The 19,227-nt window shown below is 48.9% G+C and overlaps 1 protein-coding gene across 2 annotated transcripts in view; it reads right to left on the bottom strand.

Moving 5' to 3' along the window:
- Positions 1-19,227, bottom strand: part of Abcb10 (ATP binding cassette subfamily B member 10) — a 30,128-nt gene that overhangs the window by 4,089 nt on the left and 6,812 nt on the right. The window contains exons 1-10 of one of the 2 annotated variants that reach the window (XM_028767773.1): positions 17,094-17,168; positions 14,914-15,114; positions 13,825-14,027; positions 12,013-12,147; positions 10,338-10,484; positions 9,189-9,324; positions 7,209-7,304; positions 5,966-6,175; positions 4,036-4,115; positions 2,084-2,264 (exon numbers count right to left, since the gene is read on the bottom strand). In XM_028767773.1, the coding sequence (XP_028623606.1) occupies positions 2,084-2,264; positions 4,036-4,115; positions 5,966-6,175; positions 7,209-7,304; positions 9,189-9,324; positions 10,338-10,484; positions 12,013-12,147; positions 13,825-14,027; positions 14,914-15,114; positions 17,094-17,133 (1,429 nt within the window). In that variant the 5' untranslated portion in view covers positions 17,134-17,168. Of the gene's footprint in view, positions 1-2,083; positions 2,265-4,035; positions 4,116-5,965; positions 6,176-7,208; positions 7,305-9,188; positions 9,325-10,337; positions 10,485-12,012; positions 12,148-13,824; positions 14,028-14,913; positions 15,115-17,093; positions 17,169-19,227 lie in introns of those variants that run through there. The other variant, XM_028767772.1, reaches the window with a different exon arrangement.

The raw sequence follows: 19,227 nt of genomic DNA, 5'->3' as shown, positions 1-19,227 counted from the left end.
AGGACAGGGAGTGGGTTCACACAAGACTCTGACATCGGGCTAGGACAAGGCTCAAGATGAATGCCACTGAGGAATGTGTTCTGTGTGTTGATCATCTCATTAAGTCCCTGAAGACAGAATCAAGGGACCTTAGTCTGTGCCTTGTTTGATGCTTGACTACTTTGTCTTTGACCTAGAACTGTCCCTGTTCTTTGCATGGACCTAGAATGGTATAAAAGCAGACTGGAAAAAAATAAACCAGTGTCAGCACTGGCTGAAGTCATGCTGTAATGTGGTCTAATTGTCTTTTCTTTCTTTAATCCTTACTCCCTCCCTTGAGACCCTGTTGACTGACTGAGCTGGCCTCGTCAGTGAAGTGTCCCCCAGCTGGCAATGGGAAGAGCCTACACCTGCATGACGTGAAGGTGAAGGGCTCTCCCAATAGACGGCCAGCTCATCGAGGGAACTTGAGACTCCTTGGGAGCACAGGGAAGCAGCGATGCTTTGTGCACATCTGCACTGCTCCACGTTGGCACACAAGCCTTCTTCCTTCCCTCCTGCGGTCTTCTACCTCCTTGCTCCAAAGGGTTTTTTGTTTGTTGTTTTGTTTTGTTTATGTGCACATGAAGCTGGAGGTTACAAACCAGGCACTAGTCCCCTTCTCTTTTAAGCCAGGGAACAGGCAGCGTGTTGAGGTGCCTGCATGAAGTGAGTGATCTGGCTATTCCCATCTGCCCTGCATCTGGTTCCTTCCCATGGCTCCATTTTCCAGCAGCCAGAACTGCCTGATGCTCACACCTCCTTATGCGGGTTGTCTAATGAGACCCCATTCTACCTGAGGTGCTAACAGCATCCTTCCAAGCTGACTACTGTGACAGGACATCACTGTTCACAGTGATGCTAGGTACCGCGTCATTCATCGAGGTGCTCAACACATTCAACAGACGCTAAGGTGCCCCCTCACATGGAGCCATCTCGGGATGCAGGACGTCCCTCCTGGCCCTCTGAGGTGGGTAGCTGAGTGCCCCCGAGTGGCTCTTGGAGCATCCTGGTGTGAGATCCTGGAGCAGCAGCTAGTGTCTCTTGGAATACTCATGTCAAGGAGGCTTTACGTTTTTCAGAGGTGCTTTAAGGAAGTAAGTACAGCCTAGCAGTAGAGCTCCATGGTAGAATGCTTGCCTGCAATGCTTAAGGCCTGGGGCCCCATCCCTATCACTACACAAGACAACAAAAGGACATCACATCTGACAGAGATGACAGATGGTCTATCAAAGTGTCTACTCTTTGCCCTTTCTGGGATATTCTCTGGCCTCTGGTCCTCACTGGAACATAAGAACACCTGTGGTAATATGAATAAAAATGATCTCCACAGGCACATGTGTTTAAATGCTGTTACCAGAGAGTGTCATTGTTTGAGAAGAATTAGAAGGATTAGGAGGTGTGGCCTTGTTGGAGGAATTTGTTGCTGGAGGTAGAAGTTGAGTTTTCAAAAGCACATAGGAGACCTTCTTGTTCGTTCTCTCTCTCCCCCCCCCTCCTCTCTGCTTGCTAAGGATCAGGATGTGCTCCTTCTCCAACAACATGCCTGCCTGCCTGCTTCCGTGGTCCCCCTGCTGCCGTGCTCCCCCTGCTGCCGTGCTCCCCACCATAGTGATAATGAATTACTCTCTGAAACTGTAAACAAGGCCCTAATTAAATATTTTCTTTTTATAAAAGTTGCCCTGGTGGTAGTGTCTCTTCACAGCAACAGAACAGTTTTCGATGATCTTCTGCGCTGGGTTTCTTTGGGATAATCCTTTTCCTCAGGCAGGTCATCATACAACCTCTATGTCACATCTCTTTTCTTTAATTTCCTACAGCCTCAGGTTACAAAGCACATCCTTCCTCAGATGTGCTCGAAGGCTTGCTCTCACCAATTATCAAGTAGTCCCAAGGAAAGTTCTGGGTACAAAGTGAAGGAAACTTTCTCTCAGAAAGGATGGGGTGGTTCTCCTAGGCTGCAAGGATGGAAACCTCATCTATAAACAACAGTGCACCGGGAACCACGTGGGGACACCTTGGGGCAAGAGTGCTCCTGCTGCACTGCCAGGAGAGGACTGCTTACCTGACAGGAGGACACCCTTCTCCCCGACCACAGTGTCGAAGCCCTGTGGGAAGCTACGAATGAACTCGGCAGCATTGGCCACTTCTGCGGCCCTCTCCACCTGCCGGGCTGTAACTGAGGAGAGGTTTTCGGCACCATAGGCGATGTTTTCAGCAACAGAGCAGGAAAACAGGACTGGCTCCTAAAAACGGAAATACAGCACATTTGTCAGAAACTTCCGATGACTCCATGGGTGCCAAGGAGCTGAGGACAGGCCTCAGCCAAGAGTGACACCCACTTCCAAAACTGTCTGGAGGGCTCGCTCTTCTGTAACCACACCCAGCTGATCTGAAAAGTTCCAGGTTAGGGGCCAGCAAATGTCTCAGGAGGTAAAGGCACCTGTTGTTAAGCCTGATAACCTAAGTTATCTCAGTAAGTTCAAGCCCCAGAACCTATTCAGTAAAAAGGGAGAACTGCCGGGCGGTGGTGGCGCACGCCTTTAATCCCAGCACTCGGGAGGCAGAGGCAGGTGGATTTCTGAGTTCGAGGCCAGCCTGGTCTACAGAGTGAGTTCCAGGACAGACAGGGCTATACAGAGAAACCCTGTCTTGAAAAAACAAACAAAAAAACCAACAAAAAAAAACCCCAAAAACAAAAAATAGGAGAACCAATTCCCCTGAGGAGTCATCTGACCTCCACATGCGCACCATGTTATGCGCACACACAAATACACACACACACATAATGTAACTTTTTCAAAAAGGTCCCAGTTTACCATTAAGAGGACCAAACTGATCTGTTGTTTTCACCACACTGTGGGAAGAAGACCCCAAGATTGATGCCCACAATAGCCGGCCCATGAAGACCTTATAAATCTCCTCCTCCGCCCCTTCCCTAGGACTAGCAAGGCCTGGAAGACACAAGTTGGACTACCTACCTTCTGCTACAGACAAAGGGCCCATGTCCATCCATTGCTTTCTGACAAACAACCAGACACTACCACAACATCCTGACTGACAGAGCCCCAGGTAGCACAGTGGTCTCTAGTCTCTCCTCTGCCCTCATGTCACACTCTGCTGAGGTCTAGTCAGTACCACAGCTGCACCATCTATCCATCCTGCACACAAGTCCCCATACAGTATAGAAAGGGGAGGCGGGCGTGGCCACAGGGTGCACAGCAGTAAGAGACAGCTGGCTGTGACACAACTGTTGCTCCATAGAGTCTGTGCAAGCAGCTTGGTGAAAAGGAACCACACTTGCCTCCCTCGGCCACACATGGGATCTGTGAAGAACAGCAAGTTTCCACCAGTCTTTCCTCCAGCCCCCAGTGCTGTACAAAAACACAGTCTCAGCTATCAATAAGAAGTCAGCCCTTCACTGATGAATTGTGAGTCCCTGTGCCATACATACATACACCAGTCTGGATGTGGAAAGAGGGGGGGGGGAGAGGGACAGAGAGAGAGAAAGTGTGTGTGCGTGTGTGTGTATAGTGTGCGTGGAATAGTGTGTGTAAAGTGAATGTGTGTGGTGTCTGTGTGTGTAGTCTGTTATGTGTGTGTGTGTGTGTGGAGTGGATGTGTGTGGAATATTGTGCGTGGAATATTGTGTGTAGACTATTATGTGTGGAATGTTGTCTGTGGAGTGTGTGGTGTGTGTATATGTGTGTGTGGAGTGTGTGTGGTGTGTGGAATGTTGTGAGGAGTGTGAGTGTGGAGAGAGAGTGTGTGTGTGTGTATGTGTGTGTGTGTGTGTAGTGTGTGTGGAATGTTGTGTGAGGAGTGTAAGTGTGGAGTGTGTGTGTGAGTGTGGAGTGTGTATGTGGAGTGGGAGTATGTGTGTATGTGTGTGTATGTGTGTGGGGGAGTGTGTGGTATTGTGTGATCCATCCGGAAGCTCCTGAGAAACATAAGCTGGAGGAAAGCAAAGGGAAAGCAGCTCCGACAAGTGAGCGGAAGGGAGGCCTGTCTTCCTACCTGACTTACTGTCCCGATCTTTGATCTCAGCCAGATGGGGTTTAGCTGACGAACATCATGGCCATCAAGACTGACTGTTCCTGATGGAAGAAGGCAGAGGTCACCACAGGTCAGGGGTGATAACCAAAGTGAACCCAAAAAGGAGGGAAAATCCCAGACTCACTGTCCTCCCTCCCTCCTCCCTTCCTGAGACAGGATCTCATGTAGTCTTCACACTCCCTACGGAGCCAAGGGTGATCTTGAACTTCCTCCTTCCCCCACCCACCTGGGAGGGTGTGCCATGATTTGACCCCTCTCCCCCTAAGGCTATACTGGGGATCAGATGCAGATGTTTATGCATTCTAAATAAACAGGAACCAGTTGATCCACAGCCCCAACTTCCAGACAACTTTTAAACACTAAAAACATCGTCAGGACTCTTGATTCCCAAGAGACGTGTGTGAGACAGGGGAACACACAGCGTGCACTGGCTCGCAGTTCCGTGGCAGTCTCCTGACTCTTCAGTCTCCTGCTCAGGCTGGTATCAGAATGGACCATGAAGGCCTGGTTCAGGAATGGAGGTCTACAAATGTTCTGCAAGCTTAAACTGGAGTCTATTCAGCAGCCCCGTCTAAGACTGAGGAACAGTGCACACACATACACACCTCATGGTGGATGAGACAGCCTCATGCTCGCTTTCTAAGTCTGAAAATTAAAGCTCCTGTACCGATCATCTATCTAAGCAGGAAATATAAAAAGTAATACACTGTTGCTCTTAAAGGCGGTATAATCCTACTGCAGACACAGCCAGGCAGGGTGGTGCATGCTTGTGAGCCCAGCACTCGGGAGAAAGAGGAGGAGGAAGAGGAGGAAGGAAGAGGAAAAGGAGGAAGGAGAAGGAAGGAAGAAGAGGAAGTAGGGAGATGAAGGAAGAGGAGGAGGGCTGGGGAGATGGCTCAGGAAATAGAGTGTTTGCCATAGAGGAAAGGACCTGAGTTCAATAAAAATACACAATAGATTACAAACAAACATGCGAGGAAGCAAGCACAGAAGATGCAGTCCTAAAGTCCCAGCTACTCAGAAAGCTAAGGCAGAAGGGTCACAAGTTTAAAAATCAGCCTGCAAAACTTAGTGAGAACCTGTTTCAAGAGAAAAGGTAAAAAGAGGTAAAAATCCTACTAGTTCAGGTCAATGTTAGTAGCATCACCACATGGAAGTGGACCCTGGTCACTAGATTAGCCGTTTCTAAAACAACTAAAGAAGTGGGCCTGCTAGTGCATGCTTGGAATCCCAGCACTCGAGGAGGCAGAGGCAGGAGGATTGCCACAGTTTGAGGTGAATCTCAACACCTAAACAGTGGGTTCCACACCAATTAGAGCTTCAGAGAAGACCCTGCCTCAATAAATATAGCCAACCAACCAAACAAAAACAAAAAACAGTCAAGGAGGGGACTGGAGAGATGGCTCAGCAGTAAGAACACTGGCTGCTCTTCCAGAGGCCTGAGTTCAATTCCCAGCAACCACATGGTGGCTCATAACCATCTATGGTGACATCTGGTGCCCTCTTCTGGTCTACAGGCACACAAGCAGGCAGAACATACAAAATAAATTTAAACAGTCTGGTCTGGAGGCAGAAGCCCCTAAAAAACAGCCAAGGAACAGTCCTGAGGCAGAAGCCATCAGAAGGCCTCTGAAATTCTCACAACTGCTACCTCAGCACATGTCAGGGCACAGTTCCAGTGTGGGCATGGGGCAGTCCACAGCACCCGTGGCTGCTGGCACCAGAAGGTATTTACTGGGCACTGCTGGGCAGTCTTGCTGACCCATTTCCGAAATGGCAGGAATATGATCAAATGTTGTCAGGTGTGGTCTCTCCTGGACATAGGATGGGAGCAGGCAGCAGGAGAAGACACCGACAGCTCAGGGATGCCTCTGCCCATGCTGTCACCTACCTGAATCAGGGTCGTACAGCCGCAGCAGGAGTGAAACCACTGTTGATTTCCCAGAACCACTTGGGCCAACCAGCGCTGTGACAGATCCAGACGGGATGGAAAGACTGAAATCCTGGAACACGGACACCTCTGGGCGAGCAGGGTACGCGAAGTGCACATTTCTGAACTCCAGGGCACCCTGGAAGGTTTTCTCATCTAACACCATCCCCTCTGAAACACAAGAGGGGACGCAGAAAGCCAAAGTGAGAATGGAGCTCAGAGCAGATGTACCCGTCTCCCGGTGGCTGTCTCCCTTGCCTGATTGAAGTGAACAGAAACAGATGTTCCTGGGGGGTGCTATGGGGAGCGGGTCTAGATGCTGGGCTTATCGTGTAAGGTCTTGTGTGATCTTACAGACCTGAGGTGTCACCTTTCTTGGGAGCAGTGTGAAGCACGGAGTGAAGACCGACCCTTGGGTCTGACCCACCTCAGAAACTCCTCTCAGTGCCTCTGTGCTCAAGTGGCTTCTGTGCCGAGTTCCTCGTCTACTCCAAATAAACACTTTGAAAGCACAGGGACAGGGATGCATGAGAATCACAGGATAAGGAGGGTCAAAGGTTATGGAGGGTCAAAGGTTAGCTCCAGTGTGACCTGGCCTGATATGAAACACACGCACACCACTTATCGCTGGATCTCATGCCCTAGCTTTTGTCAGACTGGGCAACATCAAGCTCACAGCACTGTAAGGGCCTAGCAATATACAGACATCCCTGAGTGCTGAGTGGTGCTATTCATGGTCACCCTCTGGCCACATCTCCCCTAGGTGGTCTAGGCCCATGGCTCGAGGGAAGGTGATGACAAGGAGGAGATGGTCCTCCATCAGTACCAGCATCCCAGCATCACTCCCCAGAGCCAAGAAATGTAAAGCCTTTTATTCATGTTCACCTTCCCCAACATCTTACAGATGTCAGGATCACTAAGGAAGATTCGGGAAGGCCATCGGGTGTTCCTCTGTACATTAGGCCTGCTTGCTGCTATCCTGCCCTTGGTGGTAATGACAGGCTGCAGGTTTATGTGTAGCACGTCATGTCGTCAGCCTCACATTTCCAGAGCATCCCCTCAAGTGTCCCCATCAGTGTCCCACGGGAACCCTCACCTCCCTGTTCTGCAGCAGAGGCTATCTCTTGGCAGTGGCCCATTCCCCGAGGAGGGCAGAATGCCAGTCTAACTGTCAAAACCAGGAACAGCCCCACCGCATACCCACCGTTAAAAGGCAGCTGCGGCTGTCTCTCCAGCAGCTCCCAAAGCCGCCCACCAGCACCCAGGCCTTTCATCAGCTCGGAGTAGAATGAACTCAGACCTGAGGACAAGAAGAGTCTGTCATCAGCTGACAAGAAAGGCCACAGGCCCTCCTGACCTAGGGAACCCTGGAGACAGCGACCACCTCTGTCCATGTGAAACCTGCTGCTTTCACTGAAGAAGCCAAGGCTGTCAGCTGCTCCACTTCTTACCCTAGTTCTCCCAGCCTCGCTTTATCAGAGTCCTAATAAGGAAAGGACCACACTGCCCACCAGTGACAAGTCACAGCACTGCAAGGAAAGCCTCCTCCTCTGCAGACAGCACTCCGAGTGCAGCATGGGGGCCTGTCCCATGTGAACTGAAATTCCTTCAAAAAAGATCCTACAGGGGCTAACAGGTCACAAGAGACAGAAGAATCTTAAATGTTCAGGAATAAGGGAGAGACGCTAGCCAGGAAAGGCTGCATGCTTTACTAATTCCAACCCCGTGACACTTGAAAACTTCAAAGCTATGCAGACGGTAAAAGCGGCCTGTGCACGCCAGAGGTGGGAGAATTAACAGGTGGAAACAGAAATGTACAGCGCAGCATGGGCGACTCTCTTGTGATGGTACAGTGGTGAATTTAGGACAATACACATTTGTCCAATCTGTGTGTGCAGGGTCACCAAGGGCTAACCCTAATGTAACCCTTTGGTTGATAATGACAATGTGTCAGTGTAGGCTCAGCAACTGTGTAATAAATGGCCACTCTGATGGAAAGGGTACCGATCCTGACACTGGAGTAGGGACCATCACTGTAAACGCAACAATGTTGCCTTTTAAAAAGAACTCTAAGGCCGGGTAAGTTCCAGGCCAGCCGGTCTACATAGTGAGTTCCAGGACAACTTAAAAAGCTGAGTGTGGTGACCCACACTTGTCATCCAGTGCTTGGGACACCCAGGCACGAGATTTCAAAGCCAGCCTGTGCTATACAATAAAACTCTCAATTAAAACAAAACAGTATTTATATTTATCAAAACATGTAAATATGCATGTGCGTACCAACGTATACATGCTACTCTCAGCTCTTCCCAGAGAAGCATCTCCTTGTCGTGAACAGCAGTGAACAGACTTAGCTAGGATGCTAAAAATTGGCAAGATATCCAGCTGAGAGCTCAGCCCTAAACGGGGCTTTTACAGCACCTCAGGCTCAGGTACATTTGCCAAAGAATGGAGAATGTCAGAGGAAGAAGACAGGAGGAGGGGCTGAGGAATGGTGTCTTCCAGATGCTGCATGCCTGTGCCATCAGGAACTCATCAGAGCTATGGTTGCAGACACTAAACCTGGAGACTGGCCCTGCAATGGGCAAGAAAGGGGACTACATACAGGGTCCTACCACTCTCTCACTCTCTGTTGAACTTCTGGTGAGCCACAGGGTCTGAGGAAGGGTCTCACTGTCTTCATCAGTCGCCCACTGTTACCCAGGGCCATATTGATAGTCTGGGTTAAACTCAGTGGGACACAAAACAAAAATTCATTGAGTGTGGCAAGAGGTTTGTAAAGAGGAGCTGACAGGGAAGAAGAAAAAAGAGGATGGGGGAGGGGCAGGAAGGGAGACAGAATGTCCTAGGTACATGGTATGAAACTGTCAAAGAACAAAATAAAACTGACAAAAATTTATTATTAATTCTGAGGAGTGAGAGTAAAGAGACACTCTGAGCACAGACAGCTTAAGAGTCCGGGCAACAGCAGGTGTGAGGTGAGACTTGCCCTATCCTAGCTCAGGGTCTTCACAAGTGCTCCCGAGCTGTAGAAGGACACAAGGGCCCCAAATTTCCCAACAGGGAACCTGCTCACCCACTCACATAACTTCAGGCTTGCTTACGAGACTGGCATGGTAAGAACGCCCGTTCAGTGGGGCCTGTTTTTCAATGTGTACCCTCAAAGCCTGTTTATATGATATACCTCCGATGCTCAATCCAACCCAGAAAGCGTACATGAGGAAGGAAGAGAGCTCGCCCACTGTCATGTGGGCGCTGCCCATCAGCAGGCCTCCTTTGTACAGGACAGACAGCACAATCAGGTTTCCCGAGAGCCCAGCCTACAGGAGGGGGAAAACAAAGATGTCAGTGTGAACAAAGGCCTCTCGGGACAACCATGTAAACCAGGCCTCTGCCTTCCTTTTAAGATATAAAACTCCTCACAGAAAGGCTTTGACATATTTGCAGCCGTGAAGGAAATACTTACATCCCCACGAGAGCTTAGACACTAATCTCTCTCAGGATATTCACCAATCTACTCTGCTCAGAAAGGAAGAGAGTAGCACCTAGGCCTGCCTAAGGGGCGTGAATCGGTCTGCCATATTCACAGCTCTGGGGAGACATCCTCCACATGGAGCTCCAGTCCTAACCCCATCTCTGTGAGTTCTGGTCCCTAGTGATACCTTCTCTGAGCTGCTGCTTCTCCAGATGTTAAACAACCTCTGAGGTTTACATGGAGATGTTTCCATTTTCTCTTTATCTGGTTTTGGTTTGTTTGTGTTTGACAGTCTGACTACACAGTCCAGGCTGCCCCAAGCTCATTACATAGACCAGGCTGCCCCAAATCTCACTAAATAGACCAGGTTGCCCCAAGCTTACTACATAGAGCAGGCTGGCCTCAAACTTACAAGCTGCCTGTCACAGCCACCTGAGTATGCCCAGCACACATGGTGGTTTTCCATTCAGGGTTCCTGGGTACTTTGTAACCGGTTTATTATACTTTCTTCTAGAGTGCACTCAAGTTATATAACCCTCCATGGGATTAAGCAAGTGAGGTTACATCTGAGGGACCAGAGCCTGTGTAAACACATGTTGAGGTGCAGTCCTAAGGTACACAGAGCACGGCTACCCGATGCCAGTGTCCCTCAAGGCTGCCTGGCATGCACTGGGGACCAGCAGCAGACTTCACACATACGACTTGCTTCTATTTCCACTTTCTAGCTTTCTTCTCCTGCCATAAAAATAGCTTAAAGTCCAAGTCAGTCTTAGGATGGAAATAAAATCGTTTCTACTATGTCAAAAGTCACAGGATGAAAATCTCTTGCAATCTCACGGCCTGCAGTGATCCACTTACTGCTCCAAAGAAGCCGGCTCGTGCCCAGGCCTCCTTCTGTGCCAGCTGCAGCAACTGGTCCACTCGGCCGGTGTACTTCTCCACCTCCGTCATTTCCTTCCCAAAAGCTCGGATGGTTCTTATGTTTCCAATTCGCTCCTCGGCTAGCTATGAGGATTCAAATACACGGTAAGGCTGGAAAGACGGCTTAGCAGTCAGGAGCACTCGCTGCTCGTACAGAGGACCTAAATTTTATTCCCAGCATCCATGTGGTGGTTTACAACCATCTGTAACTCCAGTTCTGAAGGATCTGATGCCTTCTCTCCTTCACCAGCACCAAGCACACATGTGGTGCACAGACATACATGCAGGTAAAACACACACACACACACACACACACACACACACGACATACACACAGCCCAAAGGGAAGAGTGCCACACTGTAATTGACAGCGAAGTTGTGGTTCTTCTTCAATATTCTGCCAACGGAAGGCTCTATATGAGGCACGGTTAAGTAAGATCACATAGCAGAGCGCAGAGAAGAGTCCATTTTGCTGTCAGAAAATATAAACTGCAGGGCTGGAGAGAAGACTTAAGAGTGTTCCTGGCTCTTACTGAGGAACTGAACCCGAGCTCACTAACCACAACTCACAACTGCCTGCTTCAGGGGACCAAATGCCCTCTTCTGGCCTCTGAGGGGAACTGCATCTATGTATAAATACCTGCCCCCCCATATATATGTAATTATAAAATAAATGTTTTTTAAAGCCGGGCAGTGGTGGCGCACACCTTTAATCCCAGCACTTGGGAGGCAGAGGCAGGCGGATTTCTGAGTTCGAGGCCAGCCTGGTCTACAGAGTGAGTTCCAGGACAGCCAGGGCTACACAGAGAAACCCTGACTCGAAAAACCAAAAAAAAAATATATTTTTTAAAGTAATTTTTATTTATTTATATGAGTACACTGTAGCTGTCTTTAGACACACCAGAAGAGGGCATCGGATCCCATGACAGATGGTTGTGAGCCACCATGTGGGTGCTGGGAATTGAACTCAGCATGTGGGTGCTTTGGAAGAGCAGACAGTGCTTTTAACCTCGGAGTCAACTTTCCAGACCATAAATTTTTTTTTTTTTAAAGAAGTCTGCCCTACTGAGCTAATGAAGACTCAGTGCTGACTAGACACTTTTTCCAAACACATTACCATCTGTTTTTATTTTTGTCTTTTGTTCAAATAAAACATTTAGAGAGGCAGCCCAGGCTAGTCTCAAATTCATGATCCTCCTGCCTCAGGCTCCAAAATGCTGGGCTTACAGTCATATTAGCTTTTTGTCCTACCAGGAGCAGTGACAGAAAACAGTGCGAACTTGACACAAGCCAGATGTAGGGCTCAGAACTGTAGCACTTGGGAGGCTGAGGCAAGAACAGTACTATGGACCTGAGGCCAGACCTGGCTATATCGTGAGTTCTAGGCCAGCCTGGGAAACAGAGCAAATTGGATGCAGTCTGGGGTAAGTGGCTAGCCAGGTGTAGTGTGTTTCCAGCCTGTCCTGACGTCCAATGGGGGGAAGGGAAGGACTTTGCTGCTTGTTTCTGTCCCTGGTGCTGACGCTGGGTAAGAACATGCCTTGGATATCATGCAATCCGCCTGCTGCTCCCAGCCCCACACCAAGACAACACACACATGGAAGGTCAGTACCTGTGTGGCTTCTGCCAAAGAGTCCTGTGTGGCTTTGGACAGTTTCCGTAGATATCGCCCATAAATCACAGCAATGACAGAGATAGGAGGTACCACACCCAAAACAAAGGTGGCCAGACTCGGTGACACAAAAAACTGTCAAGAACAAAAGCCAAGAATGTTTGTTCCTTGAAGAGGCGAGGCATCCTCAGACCTACAGTGTGTAGCCCAAAGAGACACTGTCTCCAAGCCAAGCCTATTTGGGTTGGGTTTTCGTGGCATCTTTGATCCTTACAAGACCCAACACCTTTAATCCCAGCACTCAGGAGGCAGAGACAGGTAATCTCTGAGTTAGAGAGTAGTCGGGTCTACATAGTGGGTTTCAGGCCAACCAGGTCTATATAGCGAGGCCCTGAGTCAAAATCAAACAACCTCAAAAACCCATGAAGGGCATGCTACCAAGGAGGCTGTGGCTAGCCTGCTGGGGAGAAGATGTAAGCAGTACATCCTCTGGCTAGTTCTAGTATGTTCTAGAATGTTCTAATATGTCGGACCACATCTTTAACAGCAGAGAGAGGGGCAGGATGGGACGAGGCCTGCTGTGCTCTGCACTGGTCAAACCACACTATGAGTTTTACATCTGGGTATAATCACCCTGAGGGATTTGGGTATAAGGCCCTGAGTGAACAGAATTTTCCACATAAATCAGGTCAGAGAAGTCACCAAAGCGCCCCATGTTATATGCAGCTGAAGTGGGACTCCTCTAACACTCCTGCCACAGGGTTGGGGGCTTGGGGAAAACTGTTTCCAGGGCTCAGCAGCCTAGAGCCAGTGGACCAGCTCTGGTCAGTTTAACTGCAACAGTGGCTCAAAGAACAGAACCTTCTTGAATTAGATCAGACTTCCCCAGTTCTGCAGTGTGGTCATTGTTTTAAATGGTCCTAGTGATTCTTCAATGCACTGTTAAAACCTGCCCAATCTCGTTTGCACAGACAATAATATCAACTGCACGAGGCCTCCTAAAGTCCAGTGGTAAAGCTGATACGGAGTACCTGACGGCGCCTCTATCTCCTCCCTCAAACCACAGTTCTGCTCAGTGACTGGCAATACTTTACTATGGCCTGCCCTTTGCTTTGGCTTGGCTTTTGGTTGTGGTGTTTTGTTTTAACACAATCTCGTATAACCCAGGCTAGCTTCAAACCAGCTTGTGTAACCAAGAATGACCTTAAATTTCTGATCCTCCCACCTCTACCTACTGAGTTCTGGTATTACAGGCATACGTCACTATGCTAGATGTACTGGACATGGAAGCCAGGGCCCAGTGCATGCTGGGGAAGCGCTCTGCCAACTGAGTCACCCCCGGGCACTTACTTGCCTTTTAACCTTATCCCATGAACATTACAGTCACACTCACAAGTTATTCAGGCCAGCAGGGCTGGTTGGAGCACAGACACCACCTGGAGAGTGAGCTGAGGTGGGCTGAGCCGTCAGAGATAAGCAAGACTTCTGTGGACCACAGGTTACCTTGCAGGGGCAGAGGTGAGGGCCACACCCCTGGATCCTTACGTACACTTGGTCCCAGGCGCTCTTTGGCCTGACACAATCGGCTGTCTTCACACCCTGGTCTTCAGGAAAAGCCACTCTCTAAATGACACTTACTCAAGAGAGATGCAGGCCAGGCCAGGAGAGGTGATCCCTTTGTCCCTAAGACTGGGGCAATATCCTTGGTTCTATACGCTTACAAAATGACAAGGACATCTCAAGCCTCTCGTGCTCACCAGCTCTGGTCCCGAGAGCCCTGACAGAAAACACCAAGAGAAGAGACTGACATACCATCATGCCAACACCAACAGAGGCCTGGGCCACAGCCCTCAGACCATCAGAGAGGTTCTCAGTGACGGAGCGCCCCAGGAGTGCGGTATCCGAGGAGAGGCGGTTAATCAATTCGCCTGTGCGGGTCTTGTCAAAGAAAGCAACCTCCTGCCTTAGGATGGAGGAGAACAGCGAGGTGCGCAGCCTGTTCACAATGCTCTGACCTGCAAAGTAAACGCAACGGCCAACAGTGACTGGGGCAGCCACCCACCACTCATGGGGCAGCCACTGGCAAGCTGTTTATTTCGCCTGTTTTGTAGCCAGTTTGTAGACTGAGAGCACATCAGCTCCGCGGATCCTGGCACTGGATGGACTCATACAGTCCCTGGTCTATATGTATCTGTATGTAACTCCCTGTTAGTAACTGCTGACTGTGGGAGCAAGGAGAGGAGACAGTGATGAAGGTGACGTGGCCAGTGAGAAGATCCAGCAGGTGAAGGTCCTTGCCATACAAACCTGATGCCCTACGGCATCACCTGGGACCCAGAAACCCAGATAAGGTAGGAAAGCACCGACTCCAGAACATTTTCCTCTGATCTCACCACATGTGCAGGCGTGTCTGCACATGTATGTAAACATACCATAACAACGATAAATACATTCTAATTCTTTAAAAGGTAACACTGTCCTTGACATGTGAGGAGTATCACAGACCCAGAGCATCAGTCAGTTCATGCCTGGCTGCCCTTACGTGAATTGCACTTTGTAATAGCAGGAATGGGTTAACCACCCAGACACCATCTTACTAGTCACACAGACATGGGACACAGTCCAAGGCTGTCAGCAGTGCTGCTGCTAAACCAGGCTCTCTAAAGGAAAGCCACTCAAGTTCCCACCCCAGCGGCTACACAACAGCCTGGAGCAGACAGCTCTTGCTTTTGCTACCTGCTCAATCCTGACCACAAAAAGTAGAGAATATTCTGAATGATTGTACGCCTTCCTGGTGGGATGTCAGAGCCCAGCGAGATAGTAGGAAGAGAAGGGGCCTGGAGTAGTGACACTCAGAACCCTGACCCAACCCCAGGTCCTTTGTAACCTGAGGAGACTGACCTGAAGACTGCATGAGGTAGACACGAATGCTGTTGGCGGCAGCGCCACACAGGAACACACAGGTGAGAGCAGCACAGAGGCGAGTCAGGCTGTCCCCATAGTCCTCGCTTGGGTTGGTGTAAATGATATCAATGATCCTCCCCAGGAAGAAAGGGGCAGACATGGTGATGACACTGGACACGGCGAGAAACCCAACGGCAGCTGGAAGACAGGAGCGACACTCAGACTCCCCGCACAGCACAGGGCGCAACGAGCACACGGGGCCTCAGCCCCACACAGGCCTCAGTGGCTGGGCATTCTTCTCCTTCACCAATGGGCCTGACTCACGAACCGACCAGATGGCTTCAGGCTAAGAACAAGAAGCGTGGCTGTGTGGAAATGTGTGTCCCCTCCTCATTCAGCTAGAGAGGAGGATGTTATGGTTTGTATCCCTTCCTTGTGTACCTGCAGCCGCCCTGGCCTCCCTCCTGTCTTCTGGTATTCACACTCATTCAGATCCTGCTTCTCCTCCATTTCTGCTCCTTGCTCTTACTCCTTGGCATCTAACTACACCTTCGCTCGATGGGCAGACTATCCAGGGAAAGTTATCTTCAGTGTATGTAAGGAAGGGGAAGCTTTTTTTGAGACAAGGCCTAACTGTGTAGCCCAGGCTGGCTTCAGACTCACTATGTAGTTCAGGTTGGCCTTGAACTCCCCAGGACACTATCTCGGCTCCTCAAATGCTGGGATTATAGGTACATGTCACTGTGTAGGGCTTAACGTTCTCGACTGTGCTCAGTATTTCAAAGCCCTCTACATAAGCTCTGGGGAGCAGTGCCTGAGAGCCACTTGCACATGGTGTGTCCCTTCTGACTTTTATGGCTCTGGGGAATAAAGCATGAAATGACAGTTATCAGAACAATTCTCCATGTCAGTAAACAGTAGATAAGGGAGGCAAAAGCTTACTAAAAAGCTCTAGCCATGTGTGGTGATGACTGTCCGTAATCCCAGCACTTGGGGGCCACAGGCAGATCTCTGAATTCAAGGCCAGCCTATTCTGCACAGCAAGTTTCTAGCCCCCCAGTTTTAGCTTCATAGCTTGCTAAAACAAACGACAAAAAAATTCTAAGGAAAGTCCAGTTAGAAAGAACACACACCACAGACACCCATACTTTTAAGGAACATGAAATCATACGCAGCCAATTTTTTTCCTACTCGTGAGACTGGCAAAGATTACAGGCCCGTGTGATGGTGAAGCTGAGGGAAAGAGGCTCTCACACGGGTGGGAGCACACACTGCACTGGTTAAGGAGCAAGTTCACACCAGCAACAGGCGAGGTCTCGGGTGACAAGTAACAGACTCCTGAGGATTTTACTTCTACTTTGGCTTTGGAAATCCAAAGCCAAGGATATGAAATTATAGCATGGCTTGCTTATATCAGCAAAAGAATCCAGATCTTAAACACCCACGTAAATTGGGTAAGTTGAACCTACTATAAAGAATTTATAAATATTCAGCCACCAGTATAAGGAATAAAGTCACTCGTTGGGTACCTACCTAGAACAATTGAACAAGATGAAGTGTGGAATCTGGACTGGTGACACAGGGCTGATATCCAGGAGGATCACAAGTTCAAGTCTCACCTCAGCTACAAAGTGAGTTCAAGAACAGTCTAGGCAACTTAATGAGATACTGTCTCAAAATAAAGAGGACTATGGATGCCACTAAGTGGTAGAGCACTTGCCTAGCATGTGTGAAATCCTAGTTTTAATCCCCAGTACTGATAAAGCAGAGGAAAATGACAGACAGACAGACAGACAGACAGACAGACAGACAGGACAAAAGGCTGGCTAAAGAACAAGTTCTAGACAACAATATTAGCATCTGCAGAGTGGTTTCCTCTTTTTTCCTTCCTCAGAGTTTACGTGAGTTCAGAACATTTTTGGAAGAGTGATGGTTTTAGCAGCCCAGCCTCCTTTTAGGAGGGTGCTGTGACTGGACACACGGCAGGTCTGCCTCCTCTGGGCTTCTCTGGTTTGGATAACAAATCTCTTAGGAACCTTGCTGGTTTGTGGCAGGACTTGAGCGAGTGTTCAGGCTTCGGCTGTGAGGCAGCAGAGCAAAAGGGGTGAGCATGGGGGTGGGGCTCACCTCTTCAGAGAGGCCTGACCCTGCTTCCTGCCCTCCATGTGTCTACTTACCGTCCTGGCATTCTAAGTGTGTTACTGGCTCACTGCTCATGGCTGTTTTGCTGGCTGCTGTAACCCCACAGCCCTCACCTGCCGCATACAGCAAGCACTCAGTCAATACTTACTGAGTGAGAGAAAGAGCACTGGACTTTAGCAAGGGAGTGGCAAAGGGCCTGACCAGAGCAAAGTCCTTTCCCAGCTCAACAGGGAAGGTCAGACCCAGCCATTCAGGAGCTCACATGCCAGCTATCAAAACTCATGGATGGCTCACAACCATCCATGACTCCAGTTCCAGAGGATCCAATGCCCTCTCTTGACTTCTGCAAGAACCAGGCACACACAAACACAAACACATACACATACACACACACACACACACACACACACACACACACAAACCTTTTTAAAATTTTTAAATAAAAATAAAACACAGCTGGGCGGTGGTGGTGCATGCCTTTAATCCTAGCACTTGGGAAGCAGAGACAGTCGGATTTCTGAGTTCGAGGCCAGCCTGGTATACAGAGTGAGTTCCAGGACAGCCAGAACTACACAGAGAAACCCTGTCTCGAAAAAAATTAAATAAAGTACAATGAAAAATAGAAAAACTCTATAATCATAAACTGGGTGTGTTGTCACAGCTGCTTACCCACAGTCCCCCCTGGAGGTAGGCAGGGAGGCGTCAAGAGCTCAAGGTTCTCCGCTGTCATCTGTGGAGTTTGAGGCCCTTCCTAGCTACATACCTTAAAACAAAACTACACAATCCATAATCTCAATCTAACCGGATAACGTGAACCAGGACAGAAACAATTCCCTTTTGATTTAAAGCAGCATGCTCCCAAGGGACAGTGACAGGGCAGGGAGAGTGGCTTGATTCTGGTTCCACATTGCCCAGCCAATGACTGATGATCAGGAAAAATCTTTCCCAAAGGCCTCTCCTCTAGTTTCTTTTCCTTTCCCCCTTTCCTTCTCTTTTGCTTTCTTGAGACATGGTCTAGCCTGGAACTCATATACAGACCATACACAGATTGAACTTGCAGCAACTCTACTGAGCGCTGGGCTGTGGTGGTTTGGATACGCTTGGCCCTGGGGAAGTGGCACTGTTAGGAGGTGTGTCCTTGTTGGAAGAAGTGTGTCACTGTCTCGGTGGGTTCTGAGGTCTCCTAGTGTTCAAGATCTGCCCAGTGAAGAAGACAGCTTTCTCATGGCTGTCTGAAGAAAAGTCTTTCTCTGGCTGCCTTCAGATCAAGATGTAGAAAAGCTCTTTGCTCCTCCTGCACTGTGTCTGCCTGCACGATGCCATGCTCCCACCAGATGATAACGCGCTAAACCTCTGAGCCTGTAAGCCAGCCCCAATCAAATGTCTGCCTTTATGAGAACTGTGTCGGTCACGGTGTCTCTTCAGAGCTATAAAACCCTAACTAAAACAAAGGATTACAGGCATCCCTGTAACATACTATGCAGACCAGGCTGGTCTCAAACCTGCAGTGATCTTCCTGCCTCTGCCTCCTGAGTGCTGGGGTTATAGGTGTGAAGCATTATGCCAGACTTCTCTAGTTTTCTAAATCTCATGAAGAATCTACACGTTGTGAACTACATAGCCCCAGTTCCAACGGAGTTCCAACACTGTAATGACACCCATACAAAGATAAGGTGTGGTGAAGTACGTCTGGAATTCCTCCACTCGAGAGGCAAGTTCAAGGCCAGCCTGGTCTACCCAGTCAGTTCCAGGCCAACCATGGTTACATAGTGAGATACTGTCGGGGGTGGGGGTGGGGGAGGGGAAAGGCTATTTGGCTGAATCTAAACTCATCCAAGTATAGTCCATGTACTTATTAATTTACTCTATTATTTAAAATCAATTTTAATATAGTGGCAAATTGCCGGGCGGTGGTGGCGCACGCCTTTAATCCCAGCACTTGGGAGGCAGAGGCAGGCGGATTTCTGAGTTCGAGGCCAGCCTGGTCTACAGAGTGAGTTCCAGGAAAACAAAAACAAAACAAACAAACAAAACAAAACAACAACAAGAACAAAATATATATATATATATATATATATATATATATATATATATATATATATATATATGCAAACTTAAATACTGTAAGTTAAACTAAGCCGATAGGTGTAATAAACTGATATTTTAATA

Source organism: Grammomys surdaster, unplaced genomic scaffold (genome assembly GCF_004785775.1).
Source record: "Grammomys surdaster isolate TR1022 unplaced genomic scaffold, NIH_TR_1.0 181, whole genome shotgun sequence".
NCBI classification, from domain to species: Eukaryota; Metazoa; Chordata; class Mammalia; order Rodentia; family Muridae; genus Grammomys; species Grammomys surdaster.
The sequence above is the reverse complement of the archived record's forward strand: the minus strand, read 5'-3'. Positions and strand labels throughout refer to the sequence as shown.